General features: G+C 37.4%; 1 protein-coding gene across 1 annotated transcript in view; it reads left to right on the top strand.

Annotated features, from left to right (window-relative positions):
* The window catches only part of GRXCR1 (glutaredoxin and cysteine rich domain containing 1), a 153,234-nt gene that overhangs the window by 127,785 nt on the left and 5,622 nt on the right, over positions 1-19,827 (top strand). Inside the window, exon 3 of the mRNA XM_032135727.2 lies at positions 15,212-15,277. Coding sequence (XP_031991618.1) covers positions 15,212-15,277 — 66 coding nt within the window. The remainder of the gene's footprint in view (positions 1-15,211; positions 15,278-19,827) is intronic.

Here is a 19,827-nt window from a genome sequence, read left to right as displayed (position 1 = left end):
ATTTAATATATTACTATCATAGTGTGTGATTATAATAATAGTAAAAGTAATTTATTAAGCATTTACTATGTTCTATATTGGGCTGTGGTTTGACATTATTAGTATCAGGCTTATTCTCATAGTATCCCCAAGAGGTAGATATAATTTTAAATATAAATAAATAAAGTGAAATTAAATGAAGAAAAGCATGATCCTTAAAGCTAGTTAGACCTACATGTGAATTCTGACCCTGCCAACTGTTAGTTGTGTGATTTTGAGCAATATTCCTGTAACACTTGTACTTTTATATCTTTGTGTTTTTTCCCTATTTTTAAGACTTAAAATTTTAAAAGACAACTTGCAGGTATGCAGTGAAGATTAAATAAATAATACTTGAAGAGCATCTTATTAAATTATTAGAGCTTTCTCTTTAGAGTCTGTTACTTTGTCGTTGCTCAACCTTCCTTCTCCTGCACCTCTTATGACATCTTCCTGGCATTGTCCTATCCATGGAAATATCAAAGATCTTCAGAAGATCAATCACAGCAACCTTGTATGTTTCAGAAAATCTCAAGCTTGCCTTCTTTGGAGGCCACAGAGGCCAAGACAAAGATTATGAAGGAATACCAGGCTTTGTTCTCAATCCAGGTTTAGAGACCTAGGTTTATTAATCCTCCATGGATAATTAACTCCTTTATTTGCTTCTCCAAACCAGACACAGTTCTGGCAGGTAGAATCCCTGGAGAAATAGAGAAAAAGAGTCTAGAATTATGTACAGGGAATCTTTCTAGACAAGGTTATTATTGCCACCCTGTTTTACTTCTTTTCATAAACATTGTAGCTAACATACATTTTTAAATTTTGGGTATAAGAGTTTATGCTCATGTCCTTTGCCCACTTTTTGATGGGGTTGTTTGTTTTTTTCTTGTAAATTTGTTGGAGTTCATTGTAGATTCTGGATATTAGCCCTTTGTCAGATGAGTAGGTTGCAAAAATTTTCTCCCATTCTGTAGGTTGCCTGTTCACTCTGATGGTAGTTTCTTTTGCTGTGCAGAAGCTCTTTAGTTTAATGAGATCCCATTTGTCAATTTTGGCTTTTGTTGCCATTGCTTTTGGTGTTTTAGACATGAAGTCCTTGCCCACGCCTATGTCCTGAATGGTATTGCCTAGGTTTTCTTGTAGGATTTTAATGGTTTTAGGTCTAACATTTAAGTCTTTAATCCATCTTGAATTAATTTTTGTATAAGGTGTAAGGAAGGGATCCAGTTTCAGCTTCCTACATATGGCTAGCCAGTTTTCCCAGCACCATTTATTAAATAGGGAATCCTTTCCCCATTTCTTGTTTTTGTCAGGTTTGTCAAAGATCAGATAGTTGTAGATATGTGGCATTATTTCTGAGGGCTCTGTTCTGTTCCATTGATCTATGTCTCTGTTGTGGTACCAGTACCATGCTGTTTTGGTTACTGTAGCCTTGTAGTATAGTTTAAAGTCAGGTAGCGTGATGCCTCCAGCTTTGTTCTTTTGGCTTAGGATTGACTTGGTGATGCGGGCTCTTTTTTGGTTCCATATGAACTTTAAAGTAGTTTTTTCCAATTCTGTGAAGAAAGTCATTGGTAGCTTGATGGGGATGGCATTGAATCTGTAAATTACCTTGGGCAGTATGGCCATTTTCATGATATTGATTCTTCCAACCCATGAGCATGGAATGTTCTTCCATTTGTTTGTATCCTCTTTTATTTCATTGAGCAGTGGTTTGTAGTTCTCCTTGAAGAGGTCCTTCACATCCCTTGTAAGTTGGATTCCTAGGTATTTTATTCTCTTTGAAGCAATTGTGAATGGGAGTTCACTCGTGATTTGGCTCTCTGTTTGTCTGTGATTGGTGTACAAGAATGCTTGTGATTTTTGTACAGTGATTTTGTATCCTGAGACTTTGCTGAAGTTGCTAATCAGCTTAAGGAGATTTTGGGCTGAGACAATGGGGTTTTCTAGATATACAATCATGTCATCTGCAAACAGGGACAATTTGACTTCCTCGTTTCCTAACTGAATACCTTTTATTTCCTTCTCCTGCCTGATTGCTCTGGCCAGAACTTCCAGCACTATGTTGAATAGGAGCGGTGAGAAAGGGCATCCCTGTCTTGTGCCAGTTTTCAGAGGGAATGCTTCCAGTTTTTGCCCATTCAGTATGATATTGGCTGTGGGTTTGTCATAGATAGCTCTTATTATTTTGAGATACGTCCCATCAATACCTAATTTATTGAGAGTTTTTAGCATGAAGGGTTGTTGAATTTTGTCAAAGGCCTTTTCTGCATCTATTGAGATAATCATGTGGTTTTTGTCTTTGATTCTGTTTATATGCTGGATTACATTTATTGATTTGCGTATGTTGAACCAGCCTTGCATCCCAGGGATGAAGCCCACTTGATCATGGTGGATAAGCTTTTTGATGTGCTGCTGGATTCGGTTTGCCAGTATTTTATTGAGGATTTTTGCATCAATGTTCATCAAGGATATTGGTCTGAAATTCTCTTTTTTGGTTATGTCTCTGCCAGGCTTTGGTATCAGGACGATGCTGGCTTCATAAAATGTGTTAGGGAGGATTCCCTCTTTTTCTATCAATTGGAATAGTTTCAGAAGGAATGGTACCAGTTCCTCCTTGTACCTCTGGTAGAATTCAGCTGTGAATCCATCAGGTCCTGGACTCTTTTTGGTTGGTAAGCTATTGATTATTGCCACAATTTCAGAACCTGTTATTGGTCTATTCAGAGATTCAACTTCTTCCTGATTTAGTCTTGGGAGGGTGTATTTGTCGAGGAATTTATCCATTTCTTCTAGATTTTCTAGTTTATTTGCATAGTTTATTTTACCAATCTCTGATGGTAGATTGTATTTCTGTGGGATCGGTGGTGATATCCCCTTTTTCATTTTTTATTGCATCTATTTGATTCTTCTCTCTTTTCTTCTTTATTAGTCTTGCTAGCGGTCTATCAATTTTCTTGATCTTTTCAAAAAACCAGCTCCTGGATTCATTAATTTTTTGAAGGGTTTTTTGTGTCTCTATTTCCTTCAGTTCTGCTCTGATTTTAGTTATTTCTAGCCTTCTGCTAGCTTTTGAATGTGTTTGCACTTGCTTTTCTAGTTCTTTTAATTGTGATGTTGGGGTGTCAATTTTGGATCTTTCCTGCTTTCTCTTGTGGGCATTTAGTGCTATAAATTTCCCTCTACACACTGCTTTGAACGTGTCCCAGAGATTCTGGTATGTTGTGTCTTTGTTCTCGTTGGTTTCAAAGAACATCTTTATTTCTGCCTTCATTTCATTATGTACCCAATAGTCATTCAGGAGCAGGTTGTTCAGTTTCCATGTAGTTGAGCGGTTTTGAGTGAGTTTCAGACACTTCTCAAAAGAAGACATTTATGCAGCCAAAAAACACATGAAAAAATGCTCATCATCACTGGCCATCAGAGAAATGCAAATCAAAACCACAGTGAGATACCATCTCACACCAGTTAGAATGGCCATCAATAAAAAAGCAGGAAACAACAGGTGCTGGAGAGGATGTGGAGAAATAGGAACACTTTTACACTGTTGGTGGGACTGTAAACTAGTTCAACCATTGTGGAAGTCAGTGTGGTGATTCCTCAGGGATCTAGAACTAGAAATACCATTTGCCCCAGCCATCCCATTACTGGGTATATACCCAAAGGACTATAAATCATGCTGCTATAAAGACACATGCACACGTATGTTTATTGCGGCAGTATTCACAATAGCAAAGACTTGGGACCAACCCAAATGTCCAACAACAATAGACTGGATTAAGAAAATGTGGCACATATACACCATGGAATACTATGCAGCCATAAAAAACGATGAGTTCGTGTCCTTTGTAGGGACATGGATGAAACTGGAAAACATCATTCTCAGTAAACTATCACAAGGACAAAAAACCAAACACCGCATGTTCTCACTCATAGGTGGGAATTTAACAATGAGAACTCATGGACACAGGAAGGGGAACATCATACTCCGGGGACTGTTGTGGGGTGGGGGGAGGGGGGAGGGACAGCATTAGGAGATATACCTAATGCTAAATGACGAGTTAATGGGTGCAGGAAATCAATATGGCACATGTATACATATGTAACAAGCCTGCACATTGTGCACATGTACCCTAAAACCTAAAGTATAATAATAAAAAAAAAGAGTTTATGCTGTCCTCTGACTTTCTCTACTGTCATCCTCATCCTATCTCCATCTACTGGTATTTAAATCTGTATATATACATATATCTACACATTGATCTATATGTATTAGTCCATTAGGGCTGCTATAAAAAATGCCATAAACTGGTTGGCTTACAAACAACAGAAATTCATTTCTGTCAATTCTGAGGCTGGGGAGTCCAAGATCAAGGTGCCAGAAGACTTGGTGTCTAGTGAGAGCCCAATTCCTGGTTCATAGATGGTCATCTTTTCCCTGTGTCATCACATGGTAGAAGGGACAAAGCAGCTCTCTGGGTTCTCTTTTATAAGGGCATTAATCCTATTCCTCAGGGCTCTGCCTTCATTACATAATCACCCCCCAAATACTCCACCTCCTATAGTGCCACATTAAGGGTTAGGATTTGAACTTATGAATTTTGCTGTAGACATTCAGTCTACAGCAATGCTTTTCTCTCTATGTATTTTTCTATATATGTATCTATGTATCCATGTGTCTATATATCATCCATATGAATCATAAGCTAGTGATTCAAACAAGTTATGCATTTATTTGTCTTTCACATAAATCTGGGTTGGGAGAATGCAGGGGTATACATTTCTCTGCTTGAGGAGTGACTCTTCTATATTGTTGTAGCTCCCTTTAGGTTGAACCCTCACTTCATGGTTAAAAATAGTTCAACTCCATCACATATTTTCTGGAAGGGAAAAAGAGGAAGTGAGCAGCTTGCTTTTAAGAGTATCACGCCTGTAATCCCAGCACTTTGGGAGGCCAAGGTGGGTGGATCACCTGAGGTCAGGACTTCGAGACCAGCTTGGCCAACATGGTGAAACCCTGCCTCCACTAAAAATATGAAAACTTAGCCAGATGTGGTGGTGAGCGCCTGTAATGCCAGCTACTCGGGAGGCTGAGGCAGGAGAATCGCTTGAACCTGGGAAGCAGAGGTTGCAGTGAGCCGAGATCGCACCATTGCACTCCAGCCTGGGTAACAAGAGAGAAACTCCATCTCAAAAAAAAAAAAAAAAAAAAAAAAAAAAAAAAAAAAAAAGAGTGTGGCCTGGAAGTTGTATGCATTACTTTTGCTGACATCTTACTTGTGAGGACTTTATCACATGGCTATACCTAACCAAATGGGAGGCTGAGAAATATCGCCTTTCGCTAAATGCTATGCCCAAATGAATTTTAGAGGATTCTCTAACTAAAAGAAAGAATGAAGAATGGATGGGGGGGGTGGGGATGGAGATAATTACTATTCTTTCTTAATTATTAATAGTAGGAGGATAATTCCAATAAGAGATCACTGCAGTTGATTTAAAAAAGAAAGAAGTTGACAGCGTGGGTTTTAAAAAAGCTCTTTGAAATCAGCTAAAAATTAGACTAGTATTACTTCCACTAGTCTTTTAAAAACAACAAGTTACTAAGGTGCTATATGTGCCAGGCACTATGCTAAATACTCGACATACATTATCTCATTTATTTCTGACAACACTACATGATAGAAATGTTTTTCTCTTTGAAAAGTGAAGTTTTGAGGGGTTAAATATCTTTCCCAAGCTCACACAGCTAATAAATGGAGGAGACAGGATTTCACATGTGGCTGAGCCCACAATGTTAACCTGAATGTTGCAGCCTCCCGACACATCCTTTTACCTATCACTTTTCTTCCCTTCAGGACTACAGGAAGATTCTCATCAGCCTTATTCTCTTGTTTTGAAAACACATAATAAATAGACTCAAGCAGGGATTGACCACAAAAGAGTGAAAACATTTCATTTATTGTTGATTGTGCTGGTTAATTTCTGTTTTCGCTTCCGGATCCATTTTCTCCCTTTCCCTGGCCTACTTGGAGTCTCATGAAGGAGAACTTTATACACTGAATCACACAAGGGCCTTTGCCCTTTGACTTCTAGTTGGATTTGGTCAGAGGGAAGCTGGAGCAGGATAGAGAGGTTGGGGGTATTGCCTCCAACCTGCCTTCCTCCTGAGGCATAGTTTTGGCAGTTGTTGAGTACCTCTTAGTCCTCTTCCCAGAGCTACAGATCTTGTCTGGTTCTGTAATACCGTACCTTCCCCATAACCCTTAGACCTAGGAGGGGTAAGAGCTTCTCATTGTTGACAGCTCCTGGGTGCTTCATCAAGCTTCATTTAACCTTGTTCACACTTCTATTGTGGGGCTCTTCATTAAACAATTTTTAATAAAATTCTTTGAGTATGCCATCTGTTTTCTGCTATGATCCTAAAAGATAAACTGGGTTATCATCATGAGTTTAAAATGAACAATTATTGAGTAACATATAACTTGTTAGTGCTGTAGTGCCTTATAAAAATGGGATGCCTATTTCTTGCCCATAAGCTTCAGCACATTGTAGGGAGGTCTTTCTTGATGACAACTGGGGATGATGTCTTTGATTCCTTGGTCATTTTGCTAAGATAGTAGGATGAATAATAAAGGAATTTCTACTGAATGCATAAGCTGCTATGATGGATCTTCAGTAACCTGCTTATGCCTAAACATCTTTGGATCCCATCTGGAATAAGAGCCCATTCAAGTTGGAACTCCCTCCTGTGAATGGAATTTTAATTGACACTTTGATCAACTAATTATATTTCTCAATTATTCCCTCTATGTGAATCTTCTTCAAATATTTTTCCTGCTGAGTGATTAAATATCCATATCATCCCAGAAAAAACAATCGACTCAATTTTCCTTAGCAATTTGTTCACTAACTGCCCTCAGTCTTTTGACTCTTTGGAGAGCCTAGCTAGAATGCGGCTCTTTAGCATGAGAGATTTTGCTAGGCTGAAGAACACTTTATGTATTCTACAATTTAGCTTTGGAATTTTATGACTGGAACATCCTCAAATTTCATGCTACCTTTTCTTTTTAACAAGCCAGAAAATTAGGTCTTTCTTCTCAATATCTTGTATGAGAAATAATCATATATTAAGCCCAGCTACTCCATTCCCCTTGTTTTTTTCTGTTACATTCTTTTTTACTTTATTATAACATCATCCAAAGACAATGTAAGACTTTTGTCAAACTCCATTAATCTTTCATTATTTGTTGACTCTGGACAGGAAATGTTTGTGAACCATATTTTGTGTGCTTGACAATGATTCTTAGTTGCTCTTTAGGAATTTATTACTGCTACTTCTAATTAACAACTGCTAATTATTGAGTTCATATTATGTGTCATGGAATATTCTAAACTCTTATATATTATCTCATGTAATCCTTACAACAACCCTATAAACATTATTATACCCATTTTACAAATGAGGAAATTGAGTCTTTAATAGTTGAAGTTATTTGTCCAAGTTAATTTGTAAACTGACGAGCTAAGATTTAATCCTGGATTTCATTATTTTTTTTTAAAAAAAAAAACCTTGGTGAACTTAATCACTGCATTCTAAAAACCAGTTTATCAATTGAAGAAGCAAAAATCAAATAACCCCATTAAAAATGTGCAAAAGACAGGAACACATACTTCTCAAAAGAAGACATACAAGCAGCCAACCAACATGAAAAAATACTCAACATCACTAATTATCAGAGCATAACAAGATAACATCTCACAGTCAGAATGGCTATTATAAGTAAACAAAAACAAAAACAAAAACAAAAACAAAAAACCCGAAAAAAACAGACGCTAGTGAGGCTGCAGAGAAAAGGGAATGCTTGTATTACCATTGATGGGAAGGTAAATTAGTTCAGCCAGTTTGGAGAGTTCTCAAAGAATTTAAAACAGATCTTCCATTTGGCCCAGTGTTCCTATTATTGGGTATGTAGCAAAATAAAAATAAATCATTCTACCAAAAAGACACGTGCACTTGTATGTTCATTACAGCACTATTCACAATAGCAAAGACATGAAATCAACATAGATGCGCATCAGCAGCCATGAAAAAGCATAACTCAGCTCTAAAGAAGAAAATCATGTCCCTTGTTAGCAACATAGATGCAGCTGGGGGCCATTATCATAAGTGAATTAATGCAGGAACAGAAAATCAAATACTGCATGTTCTTATTTATAAGGGGAGCTAAACTTTGGGTACTCATGGACATAAAGATAGCAACAATAGACAACTGGGGCCTATTAGTGTGGGGAGGGTTGGAGGGGAGCAAGGGTTGAAAAACTATTGGATGTCATGCTCTCTACCTGGGTGGTGTGATCAATTATACCCTAAGCTTCAGCATCATGCATTATACCCAGATAACAAACCTGCACATGTACCCCTGAATCAAAAATACAAGTTTAAATTACAAAAAAGAGTAAAAAATAAAAATGAAAATCAGTTTATGCAAAGGGAATCTGGGGACACAGCAGACAACAATCTTAATCTTTTAAATAGAACAGTCTTCTGGTTTTATCTAGCCCAACTCGCAACACTACCTGTTTTCTAGCCTAGTGATTTGATATTACTTTTATATAATTTGATATTAATTCCGAAGGAATGGGAGATATGGCTTTCTGCTATACAGAAGCAAATAATACATCCTTGCGATCATCTAGTTTGATAATATGGCTTTATTATAAAAAATCAGGATTGGCCTCTATGGGAAATTGCTCTTTACAATTATGCTGAAAGAAGTGGCTCAGCGCTAATTATATAAAACTAAAATCACTGTCTTTGGCAGGCATTTTCTGACACCCAAAGGTCTGTATTACATAATTGCAAAAAAAAAAAAAAGTCAACTAGTTTAGCTAATTTTGCAGTTAATTCTTCCTGCCAGGGATACAGAAAAACCATGCTCTTTAGGTTGAGATTATCCACAGGAGCCTTTACGGCATTTTTAAAGACACTGGTGGGATATTGTTACACCTGCCTTGAACATTTTCCAGGCCTAAGTGTTTGGCACAGAACTCCAGGGACTCAGTGGGGTCTGGTCATGCACTGGAAAAGATCCAGAGCTGATTTCCGAAGTAAATGCTTTTTTAGTGGGGCTCAGGTGGCCCATCTCCAAGCAGAGTTGATGTAACCTCCCATTTTTGATGGTCATGGTAGTCACAGCAACAAACATTTACAGAGCACATCTTTTGGCAGGCATCGTGCTAGGTGCGGGTTGAACTCCTTCAATGCCAGCCCTGCCATCTGCTCTCCTGATTACATAGCAGAAGGATCCTTTATCAGCCAGTACTAAAGAGTCTTATGCTCCTGGTCCTCATCAGACAGTGCAACCTCCAGTGGTTTGCTCTTCATTTCCCATTAAATGCCCAGCTGAGGGAAGTGATAGAAGTCATTTATATAGTATTCATCCTTCTCACTCCTCTGTGTATCTGGCCTTTTACTGTCACAGCACATCAACTTGGTCCCTACCACTTTACAAAGGTGCATTTTGATGTGCCTTGGCTTGTTTTTCTATTTGAAATCATCAATCACTAAAGAAACACCCATTTGGAATTGAATGCTTTGTTTACTCCAAAAACGCCGAATAAATTAATACAGCAAATACTTATTGATTGATTGTCTATGGTGCAGTACACAAAATGCTGTGTGCCTGAAGAAGTCATAGCCCCTGAAATCACCACTGGACTTGCTGTGCAGTGGAGCAAAATGTGATCTGAGAGCACAGAGAAGGAATTGACTGATTTTGTCTGGGAAAATCAAGAAAGCTTTATTGAGAAGGTGACATTTCAATTAGGTTTGAAAGGATGCATAGAAGTTTCCCAAGAGGTGGTGGCAGAAAGATAGAAGAAATATCAGGAAAAAAAATGGAGCATGGGTAAAGGCATAAAATCTCATGCAAGGGCCTAGGATGTCCAGGAGAAGGAGAGAAATTCAGGGTATGAGAAGCTTATTATACCAAAAGACAGGGCTAGGAATATTGGTGCAATCAAATAGTGAAGACACTTGTAGGCCATGCCAGAAAGAGTTTGGGTTTTACCCTAACCACTAGAAGATACTCTAACAAGTAGTATGAGGTAAACAATAATATTTATTTATCTTTACAGAAGATAAATAAATGGCAGGGAAGCGGTTAAGTGAGAGGGAAGAGGGGCCTGGTTTAAGTTAGAAGAAGAGATAAAAACTGGTACTGGTTGGATGTAGGAGCCATTTCTGTAATAACATTTATTTGAAAACAATATTTTTATGGTTATCAAAAAAGCAAGAATACTATTTATTATATCAACCAGTCCATCCAAAGTCTTATGCAAGATATCGTTATATTGTTTAGACTACTGTGCTTAGAAAACTGTTTCGTCTAAAAAGCTAACTCAGAATCAAATTTAAGGCTCACCTATAGCTACCATTTTGAGATTTATTTAGAGTATTTCCTATAAATTTCCATTAAATTTCTATTTTATTATACTATGGTATAGATCTTTTATTGCAAGCTACTTTCTTAGTAAGATGAGGTGGTTTATGACTAAATATAAATTAAAATAAAATAAAACTATATATTATATAGTATGTATATATGTGCATTCACATATAAATGTATGTGTATATATACATTAAAATTTATATTTGTTTTTGGTTAATGTGAACTTTATTTTTAGTCCTTCTGGGCTCCTCAGAAATGTTTAAGTTAATAGTTTCAAATGTTGATGTCCCATGTGGAATTCCGGAGCCTGGATATCCGTATAGAGATAGCTAAAATCTGTGTGGCTTTAAAAATTTTGAGAAAAATTACTTAAATGTTTGATTGTTTTCTTTTTTGATAATAGTGTTTAGAAACTCTTGACTTAGCAACTCTTCCCTAAGACCTAACAGAGTATGCTAAATGCAAGCTGATTTATATCACTTTATTGTTTTCTTTAGCTTATTGTGTAAAATAGATTGCTTATGCCATGGCATGGTGTCTCACCTATGTTCCTTCCAGGACATCAACCCAAAATGCCATGCAGTGACTCTGCTAGGATGTTTTATTGAACATAGCTTTTCCTCTGATCTTGAATGAAGGGAAATGGTGACTATGAAAGGACATGTACATATAATAATATTTGGTAGTGTTATTGTCCCTATGAACTGCCCTCCCTCATTCTGTCTGTGTGCTCAGTCAACTACTATTCTTGCTAAAGATAAAAACTTAATGATTGTTTTGTGGAGAGAGCCTTCCTTAGCCTCAAGTTTGTTAAATTTGCCTTACTATTTGTGTTCTTAGCATTTTGTAGCATGCTCCTTTTGTACTATTTTCAACAGTTATAAATAAGTTTACATTTATTTGTGTAATCTTTTGTGTAAAGTCTGTCTCCCCCAAAAGTACCTTTCCTCAGTAACGGGAAGCAGTTGTGTGTTTGTGTGTGTGTGTGTGTGTGTGTGTGTGTGTGTGTGTGTGCGCGCGCGCATGTGTGGCTTTTTTGCTTATTGTATAACTCTAACACAGCACAGTGCCTAATCCCTAATGGAGACTCAAAATAGTGTTGAATGAATGGATAAATGCATGAATGAGTACGGTAGCACACTTACACATTCATAGGTCATATGGTAAGTGTTTTTTTTTGGCAATCTTAGTTGGCAGAGGCCTGATTTCTTTTCCTACCTTTTTCTTATTCCTTGAAGATGTGTATTTCTTCCTTGGTGATTCATAGATAAGGTAAAATTAAATAGATTACCTTATTTTCATCTGTGAAGTTTGTTACATAAATGTAAAACTGAGTGTCTTGTTCACATGTTACAGCTCACTGCTCTGAATTTTAAGTTGTAAAGTGTTTGAGCGAGGTAGAGTTTTTTCATATGTTGAAGGGTAATGAGATAGGTTCTTTCCTGGCATATGCAATTATTCTAAATAACTGAATAACATGCAATGCTGAGATTTACAAAAAAAAAAAAAAAAGAACTTGGACTTTTCATAGCTTCTCTGGCACCTTCATTCTGGATGTGGAGTCACCGCAGTGAAAGCTTTCAATTCACTTGAGCTTGTTGGGTACCTGGTCAACAGTGAGTTCGAACCACAGACTCTCATATTCCCCAGACTAGGAGTTCTCTGTACCATTTTTCACGAATACAGTTGTGCTGTATCAGTGAGCAGGCAGTTTGCAGGGTGCAATGGAAAGAGTGTAGGTTTTGGAGTCAGCTCAGCCTGAATTCAAGATCAACCCAAGCCTTGTACTGATTAACTGAAAGACTGTGGGCATGCTCTTTATTCTCTTTAAACTTTAGTTTCTTTATTTAAAAAATTGAGATAGTTCCTTTATTAAAAATTGCTTACTTTGCACCAATGCTTAGAAGAGTCCATGTTTGTAAAGCACTTAGCACATTACTATTATCATTATTTTCAGGATTATATCAATTTTAAGAAAAAGTCGATTCTGAACCAATTAAAAATATGGAAGAAATATTTCCATAGGTGTCGTGGAGGTCTTGATAAACTATGCCAAGTAATAGAGTAAATAATTTTCACTAACATAGAATTGAATGGTGGAGTGTATATAAAAACAAACTTATGTCTGACATTCTTAGCCAAATACCAACCAGGAAAAGATAATTTCCTAAGAATGTCAATGTGTAAGGAAATACACTCTCTTTTGTGGACACAGAGGTTTCTTTACAGATCAAGTAATAACTAGAATGTCTTTGATAAGAAAAAGTGTGGCAATGAGACCTTTGGAGTATGCAAATGCAGGGAAAGCAGGGCAGATTGAGATTTACCCTGATAAAGCTCCAAACCTCAGTATGGGAGTGATCTGTAATGTTTCCCTGAAATGTGCCAAGTAGGCTAAAATCTCTATTCTGCTATTGCTGCTGCTGCACTTAGGATCAGAGAAGGCAATCATCTGATTTCCTTGTCCCCCGTAGGATCTTGCTCTTAGGCTTGGTAATGACAGGGTCAAGTGGAGGGCAGAGACATGGGACCCAGTAGAGAACAGGAGGCTTTGACTACTGTCAATGATCTGCATGTGGCACAGGGACCAAAGGGCTGGTTCCAAGGGAAAGACCTGAGGGCAGGGCAGGTAGGGTTGTGGAGGCTGTGTTGAGTAGCAGTGGCTGGCTGAGGGAAGTAGGTATTCAGCTGCCTGTCCTCTTTTATGGAGCAGCCTTTTTCCAACCTTAAGCACTCATTACACCACCTGTATACTAGACACCCAGGTGTCTTGAAAATCAGTGACCATTATGCCTTTAAGTACTTTGCTTAACGTAAGCAAAGCATACATTTCTCCTGCAACGTGGAATCTTCTCCCATGGTAGTAATGCTGCAAGAGTTACTTGGCTGAGACAGAGCAAATTTCGTGTATTTAAGAATATTGAGACAGGTCCTTTCTTGGCATATGCGTTGTACTCTGAACAACTGACTAAGACACAATGCTACCATAAGAAAAGAGCCAGGTAGGAGATGTGTGATAGCTTTTCTGGTACATTCATTTTGTTTGGAGTCATTGTGGGGCATTTTCTTTTGTTTGAGAAAAATGAGGCATATATTCTTTTTACTGCTTTCGTTCATGTACCAAATTCCCCAGAGTTCTTTTCCATTATAACTTAGCTATCTCTTAAAAGAAATAGAATATATCGAAAGTAAAATATTACCAGTTATTACTACATTTAGACTTTAATGTGTTGTCATGGTGCTTTCATTACCTTTGTTCTTACTTTAGAGATTTCAGGTCTGTATTCCTGGCCCAACTACCAACAAATAAAGAGATATAACTTGCCTCACAGAGCAATATATATTCTCTGTTGCCCTGTGTGTTCGTTCGTACTACTTTTGAATGTATCAATTTGACATTTTTTATGGTGATTATGATGACATAAGTTATACAAGATAGACTGAAATAAAATGAAACCAAGAACTAAATACTCCTATACATCACTATAGGATTGTTTAACCTATTTTGGAAACCTCATCCAGTCTTTGAGGTCCAGATCAAACGCCACCAACCTCAGAAAGCCTTCTCTACTCTCAAAAAGTACAGTTTTCCTCCTGTTGTGATTTCCTAACTTATCTTTGTTTATTCATTATTCATTTGGCACTTATTTTTCATTCTACACTGTGGGTTAATTTTTTATGCATTTACAAAAAAATATACTTTTACATAAATGTGTATAGTAACCTCCATAAGAACTAGAACGTTTTTATTTTTTAAATGAGTCCTGTTTGGCACCATGCTTAGCACAAGTAGGAATCAAAAATATTTAATGTGTGGTTATATTTCTCCCTGTCTTGTTCATGAATCACAAATTGATTCAATACCTATTGTGAGCCAGCAACTGTGCTGAGCGCCTAGGACACAGTGACAACAAGGCAGACATGGTCTCCATCTTTGATTAAAAATAATTACTCCAGTTTTTCCTTCTTCTTTATGGTTTTATGTTGGGAAGTAGAGTGGTAGAATATAGGAAGCAGCTGGACAGGAGAGAAAAACAGAGTAGTTCAAAGAAACACACATTGTCCCCTTTCTCACTTTCATAGTAATGCTTTAGAAGTTAAAAGCATCAGCTCTGGAGTGCATGCCCTACCTGTGTTTAAATTTTCTCTCTGTGTCTTCTCTGGGTGGCCTTGGAATTGTTATTTAATCTCACTGAGGCTCAATATCTGCAAATAATAGAGTCCGCTACAGCAAAGGAGATGATATTTGTGCCAAACTCAAAATATCTGCTTAAGTAGTGTTGGTAGTTATTATCATTATTGTTGTTGTTAGCTGCTGTTATCTTTCCATGCATGGCTGTGTCTAGTACTGCTTGGAGTAGGGTAGAGATAACTGAGGGTGAGAATTTGCTCCAAGGATTCCTTTCCCAGATAGTAGACTGGCTCCAGGCTCCCTAAACAACCCTGAAGAGTATGCTGGCCCTTTCTATATTTGGACTTAAACCTGACTGCTGTGGGTTTCCTGGAGTTTGCCTCCTGTTGGCAGCCCTCCCCTTACCTGAGGTAAGACCTACTAGATGGAAGAGTATGTGGCAGTAAGGAAAAATGTCTTCTCCTCTTTGGCATCCTAGTTGTACATTTACTCAGCTCCAACGGGAAGAACTGTGTTCAGTATTTTGTGAGTTAAGCTTTCCTGGCTAGAACTTCATTTTCTCAAATACTAACAAAAATGGATTTTTCTCCCTACTCTCTCTTGTTAATAGGGTGCTGAGAAAATTTTGTCAATGAATGAATCAGGAGAACTGCAAGACATCCTAACCAAAATTGAGGTAAATGTGCTTTCAGCAACTTATTTTTAGTAATCAAAATGTTAAACACATTCTGATTATAATTGAGTTTTCCTAATTGAATTCTCTCTCCCCATGTTCTTACGAATATGCAATAGGATACATGTGGCAGTTTTAATTTGATATCTTCTGTTATTAGGTTTGTTGCAGCTAGAGTGACTTTAATGTTGACTTCTAATGATCTCGTACTATTAGCTGAGTGTTATGGTCAGCTTTATTTGATCCCAACTCTCTGTAATACAGACATTGATGAGGTGTTTCAAGTCAGGAGATAGTCTTGAAGCACATTAAAATTTTTCATTGAAACAACTTTATTTTTCCCATGGATGTTCCTACATATAGAAGATCTTCCTACATCATTTATAAAGATTAAAGAAAAAGTTATTTCTCCAAAAACACATTTTAATTTGTATTCCTGTGCTTATACATATAGCATCAGAGAAATACTTATTTAAATACTTATAAAATTAACATGCAACCGGAAAGCCCTTTTTACCTCACTGCTAAATTATTTTATCAGATTGTTTCTCCCTATTTGTAAGAAGATTATATACTTTATTGTCCTGACTGGGACACTCTGAGAGTGAAAAGTATGCGTTAGTAATTGTTCTGGGACAGCAAATGTGAAACAGGACTTTCCCAGGAGAAATAGGTCATATGGTTATCCAGTATCTATATGTCACCAGTGGTTATTACTGCTCTAGTCTTTGCTAACCTAATTTCTGATTCTCTACCATTCCTTCCACTCTAGATAAAAGAAAGGACTATGTGGCTTCTCATGCTTTCTTACTACTATCCCTTTGTGCAAGTTGTTCTGTCTGCCTAGAATGATATTGTTCCAATTCCTCATTTCCCTCCACCATTTTCAAGGCCCATCTTCAGTATCACTTCTTCCAATAGTCATTTCTGATCTCCCTCGCCTTTGAATTCCTATAACCCTCTTTTTAGGGGACTTATAAAAGTCTTTCTTTGTATTACCTTTCTTTGAGTATTTGACTCATGTCCTAAATGAACTAGATGCTCCTTGATTGAACGATTCATGTTTTATTCATATTGTGATCTTTCCCAGAAGGAAAACAATGGATTCATTCATTCAACAAACATTTATTAAGTATCTACTGTTTACAGGTATTTTGCTAAGGGAGACAACAATGTCCTCTCAATGTACTGCAGACCTATAGCAATAACTCAAAATCGTCTTTTATCAGTTTGTGTCGTAATACAAACAATAGAGTATGTTTGGACATTGTGGTTCAGTGAGGATGATGGCCAGAAATATAGTGCTTATAAAGGAGGAGAATGCTTGGGCTTTAGCAAAACTATGGTCTGATTCTAAATTCAAAAGCCATGCGATATATACAGAGAGTAAACTTGTTTTTGTAAAATGTTTTAAATTTCCTTTTTTCCATAATTTATAATTTCTGAAGTATGATGACTTGGAAATCAGAGCATTTTTAGCTCCTTCCTCAGCTCTGCTTCTGGCTGTGTGACTTTGGGCATAACCTTTCACCTGTCAGTATCTTGATTTATTTATCTATTAAATCGGGGTGTGTGCTTGCTCCTCTTAAAACTCCTCTTAGCTAAAAAAGCTGTATGAATGGATCTATTTATTTCTTTCTGTTCTCATATACTACCCCAATCCTGTGAAGTCATTAACTTACATTATTATATATCTTTTTATTTAAACAATTTGGTTTATGTGTATTATTCTCTGTGCACATTTTAAACTTATTTAAATTGTATTATGCAGTATCATCGATCTATTTACTTCTTGTTGCATCAATATCATACTATTTTACTTCTATGGTTTAAGAGCATCTTTTAGGATCTTATAGGATGAATGTCCTTCATTGCTTTTCTTTGTACAGATTGATGACTGATTTAGCTATTCTGAATTTTATTCCATTGAGTCTATAATTCTTCAATTCTACAACTTGATCAACAGTACCATGGTAGATAATCTCTCTCTCTCCATCAGCTCAAAAACTTTGGAAAAGAAGATGTTTTCTCTTCATTAAATCTGTCTCCATTCTATAGATGACATAAATAAGGCACAAATATTTTAAGTTATTTTTAATGTTCAAAATAATGGTATGGCATTGGCTTTCTACTGTTGTAGGAACTCTGCAGTGCCGTCACTATGTTCGGCTGCTTTGGGCATATAGTGAAACTGGTGGAGAATTTGTAGTCAATCAAGAAAACCCAAAACTCTGCCTGAGAGGTAGCTGGAGTTTAAGAGGAAGTAAAGAGACCAGGTGAAATGAAGCACTGGGAGAGCCATGCAAAGAGGATAAGGGATACAAAATACAGATCCAGACCCATCCCACTTTTCTGGTTGGCTTTTGACAGTAGAGTAGGAGTTAAATTTTCATGACGCAGGAAACATTTCAGTCCTTACTATATAGCAAGATATATTCCTGGCATTTTATATGTATTAAATCATTGAAAGCTCACAACTCTGCTAAATGAGTTCTCTTATTATTCCCATTTTACTGGCAAGGGAATGGAGGTACAGAAAGACAAAATCACTTGCTCAAGAGTGTTTAGGTAGTCAGTATTTGATTTATGATTCTAATCAGTCTGACTCCAAACCCCTGATGTTAATTAACTATGAACCTATGCTGCCATGACTCTCATATTAAGTGGCATGTAGGTATCTAGGAAATCTGACTATATTGTGGCAGGACACAAAACCTGGGTTAGTAGTTTCCTAGGAGGTAAGCTAGTAAAGATACTAGGTCCAGGGAATAGGCGGGGTTTTGACACAGGGCTCTAACACTAGACAGATCCTGGCAAGTTCTAGTTTGCTGTTACTTGGGTTGCTACATGGTAGTCTATGACTGCTCCTGGTCCTCATAATTCAGGTTCCAGTTTCTAGCAGTTATTTCAAGTGATGCTGAAGAGAGAGGCTTAGCAGCTGTGGTTGGGCCATCAGAAATGGAGTCAGAAAATAATTTCAAATTTTTCCTGCACCAAGAATCTTATCATATATCCCACCCAACTGAAAATTGCTGGGTAAGCTGAGTCGATCTGATTTGTTGATGAAGATTATTAGTGGCCTCAAACGTGAGGAGCTGGGTAAAGGCAGCAGAAGCTAGTGACACATGTGATAGCTGCTATGGAGATCTGGTTTCAGTAGAGCTGGTTGTACCAATGGGGACTGTGTCCCTGAAATGACAGTTTGCAGGTAATCCTCCCACTAAGATGTGAGCTCCATGTGAACACAGACGTTCATTTACTTTTATCATTTACCTCTAGTGCCTAGAACAGGCGTTGGCATATCCCAGGCACACATAAATATTTACCGAGGGAATAAATAAATGACTTCTCTTTCATCCAAAGCTTTTTTGGAGGAGGCAAAGCATTTAAGAGATGAAAAGAAAGAGAAAATTTTTATTTTATATAAAAAAATGTGTGGCTGAAAGGATGAATGAAACCACCATCTTTTTGGTACATGATATTTATTTATGTTAATAAATAGGCTAAAAATGAGAAGCAATGAAGTGTCTAAGGAGTCCTCACAAAACAATAACCAAGATGGATAGCTAATCCTGCTGGTGTCCATGCAGGGAGAGCCAGGGGAGTGCTGAGATATATTACCATACCACTGGTTCTGGCAGACACTGAAAGATCACAGATGGCAGAGAAGCTCCAAGTAAGCTTTGCCTTGTTATTTTTTTGAAGATATGAGTAAATAGTTTTGTTGCCATTTGTACTGAGATTGCCAACCCAGTGTCCATTTTCTGTCCTTTTTTTTTTTTTTTTGGTAAAGCTTATAACAATTACTTAATCTGATTCTCCCCTGAGGGCTGGTAACCACTTATTTGTTCATGAAGAACCGAGCAAAGATTCCCAGCTACACACTTAGGATGTCAAAAATGGCACAGACTGTCTCTGCAAGGCATTGGAGCTGTCAGAGACTGTCCTGAGGTTCCCTGGAGAAGTTTAGCTCTGTATGATGGTCCTTCCTAGGGGAAAGGGGGTGGCCACAGCCTGTTCTGAGACTACAGCCACAGATAACACCTACCTGCTCACCTGGGGAATCAGGCCATGTCATCTGCTTCTTTCTGAAATAAAAACATCTATTTAAGTAGGTTTATGGCAGTCCATCCCATCTGGTTTAAGAATCAGGTCCCTGTATCCAGGCTTACACATTTAGAATTATGAGCTACAAATTTCCCCTGTGTCTGCATTTTGTTCAGTGGCTTTTTTCTCAACTCTGCAAATTGAGGATGCTGGAAACACTGATGATCAGAAAAGATTCTATTTATTTTTTTAGCAGCTTGGTCAGGCAGAGGGGTGTTTAGTAGGCATTTAAGCGTTTGCTGAATTAAATTTTTGAATCTAGTTTAAAACAAAATACATAGACCAAGATGAATCATCCAGAGATGATTATAATGCCAAGCGTGTACTCTGACAATTTGTTTTATGGGTAATACTGCTTCATAGACAATCTGGATAATGAAGTGTATTGTCACAGAGGCTCAAATAAGTTGCTTCCTCTTTGGTAGGATACTTAAGGGACTTTCAAG

The sequence above is a fragment of the Hylobates moloch genome, unplaced genomic scaffold, assembly GCF_009828535.3.
Source record: "Hylobates moloch isolate HMO894 unplaced genomic scaffold, HMol_V3 SCAFFOLD_17, whole genome shotgun sequence".
NCBI lineage: Eukaryota > Metazoa > Chordata > Mammalia > Primates > Hylobatidae > Hylobates > Hylobates moloch.
The sequence above is the reverse complement of the archived record's forward strand: the minus strand, read 5'-3'. Positions and strand labels throughout refer to the sequence as shown.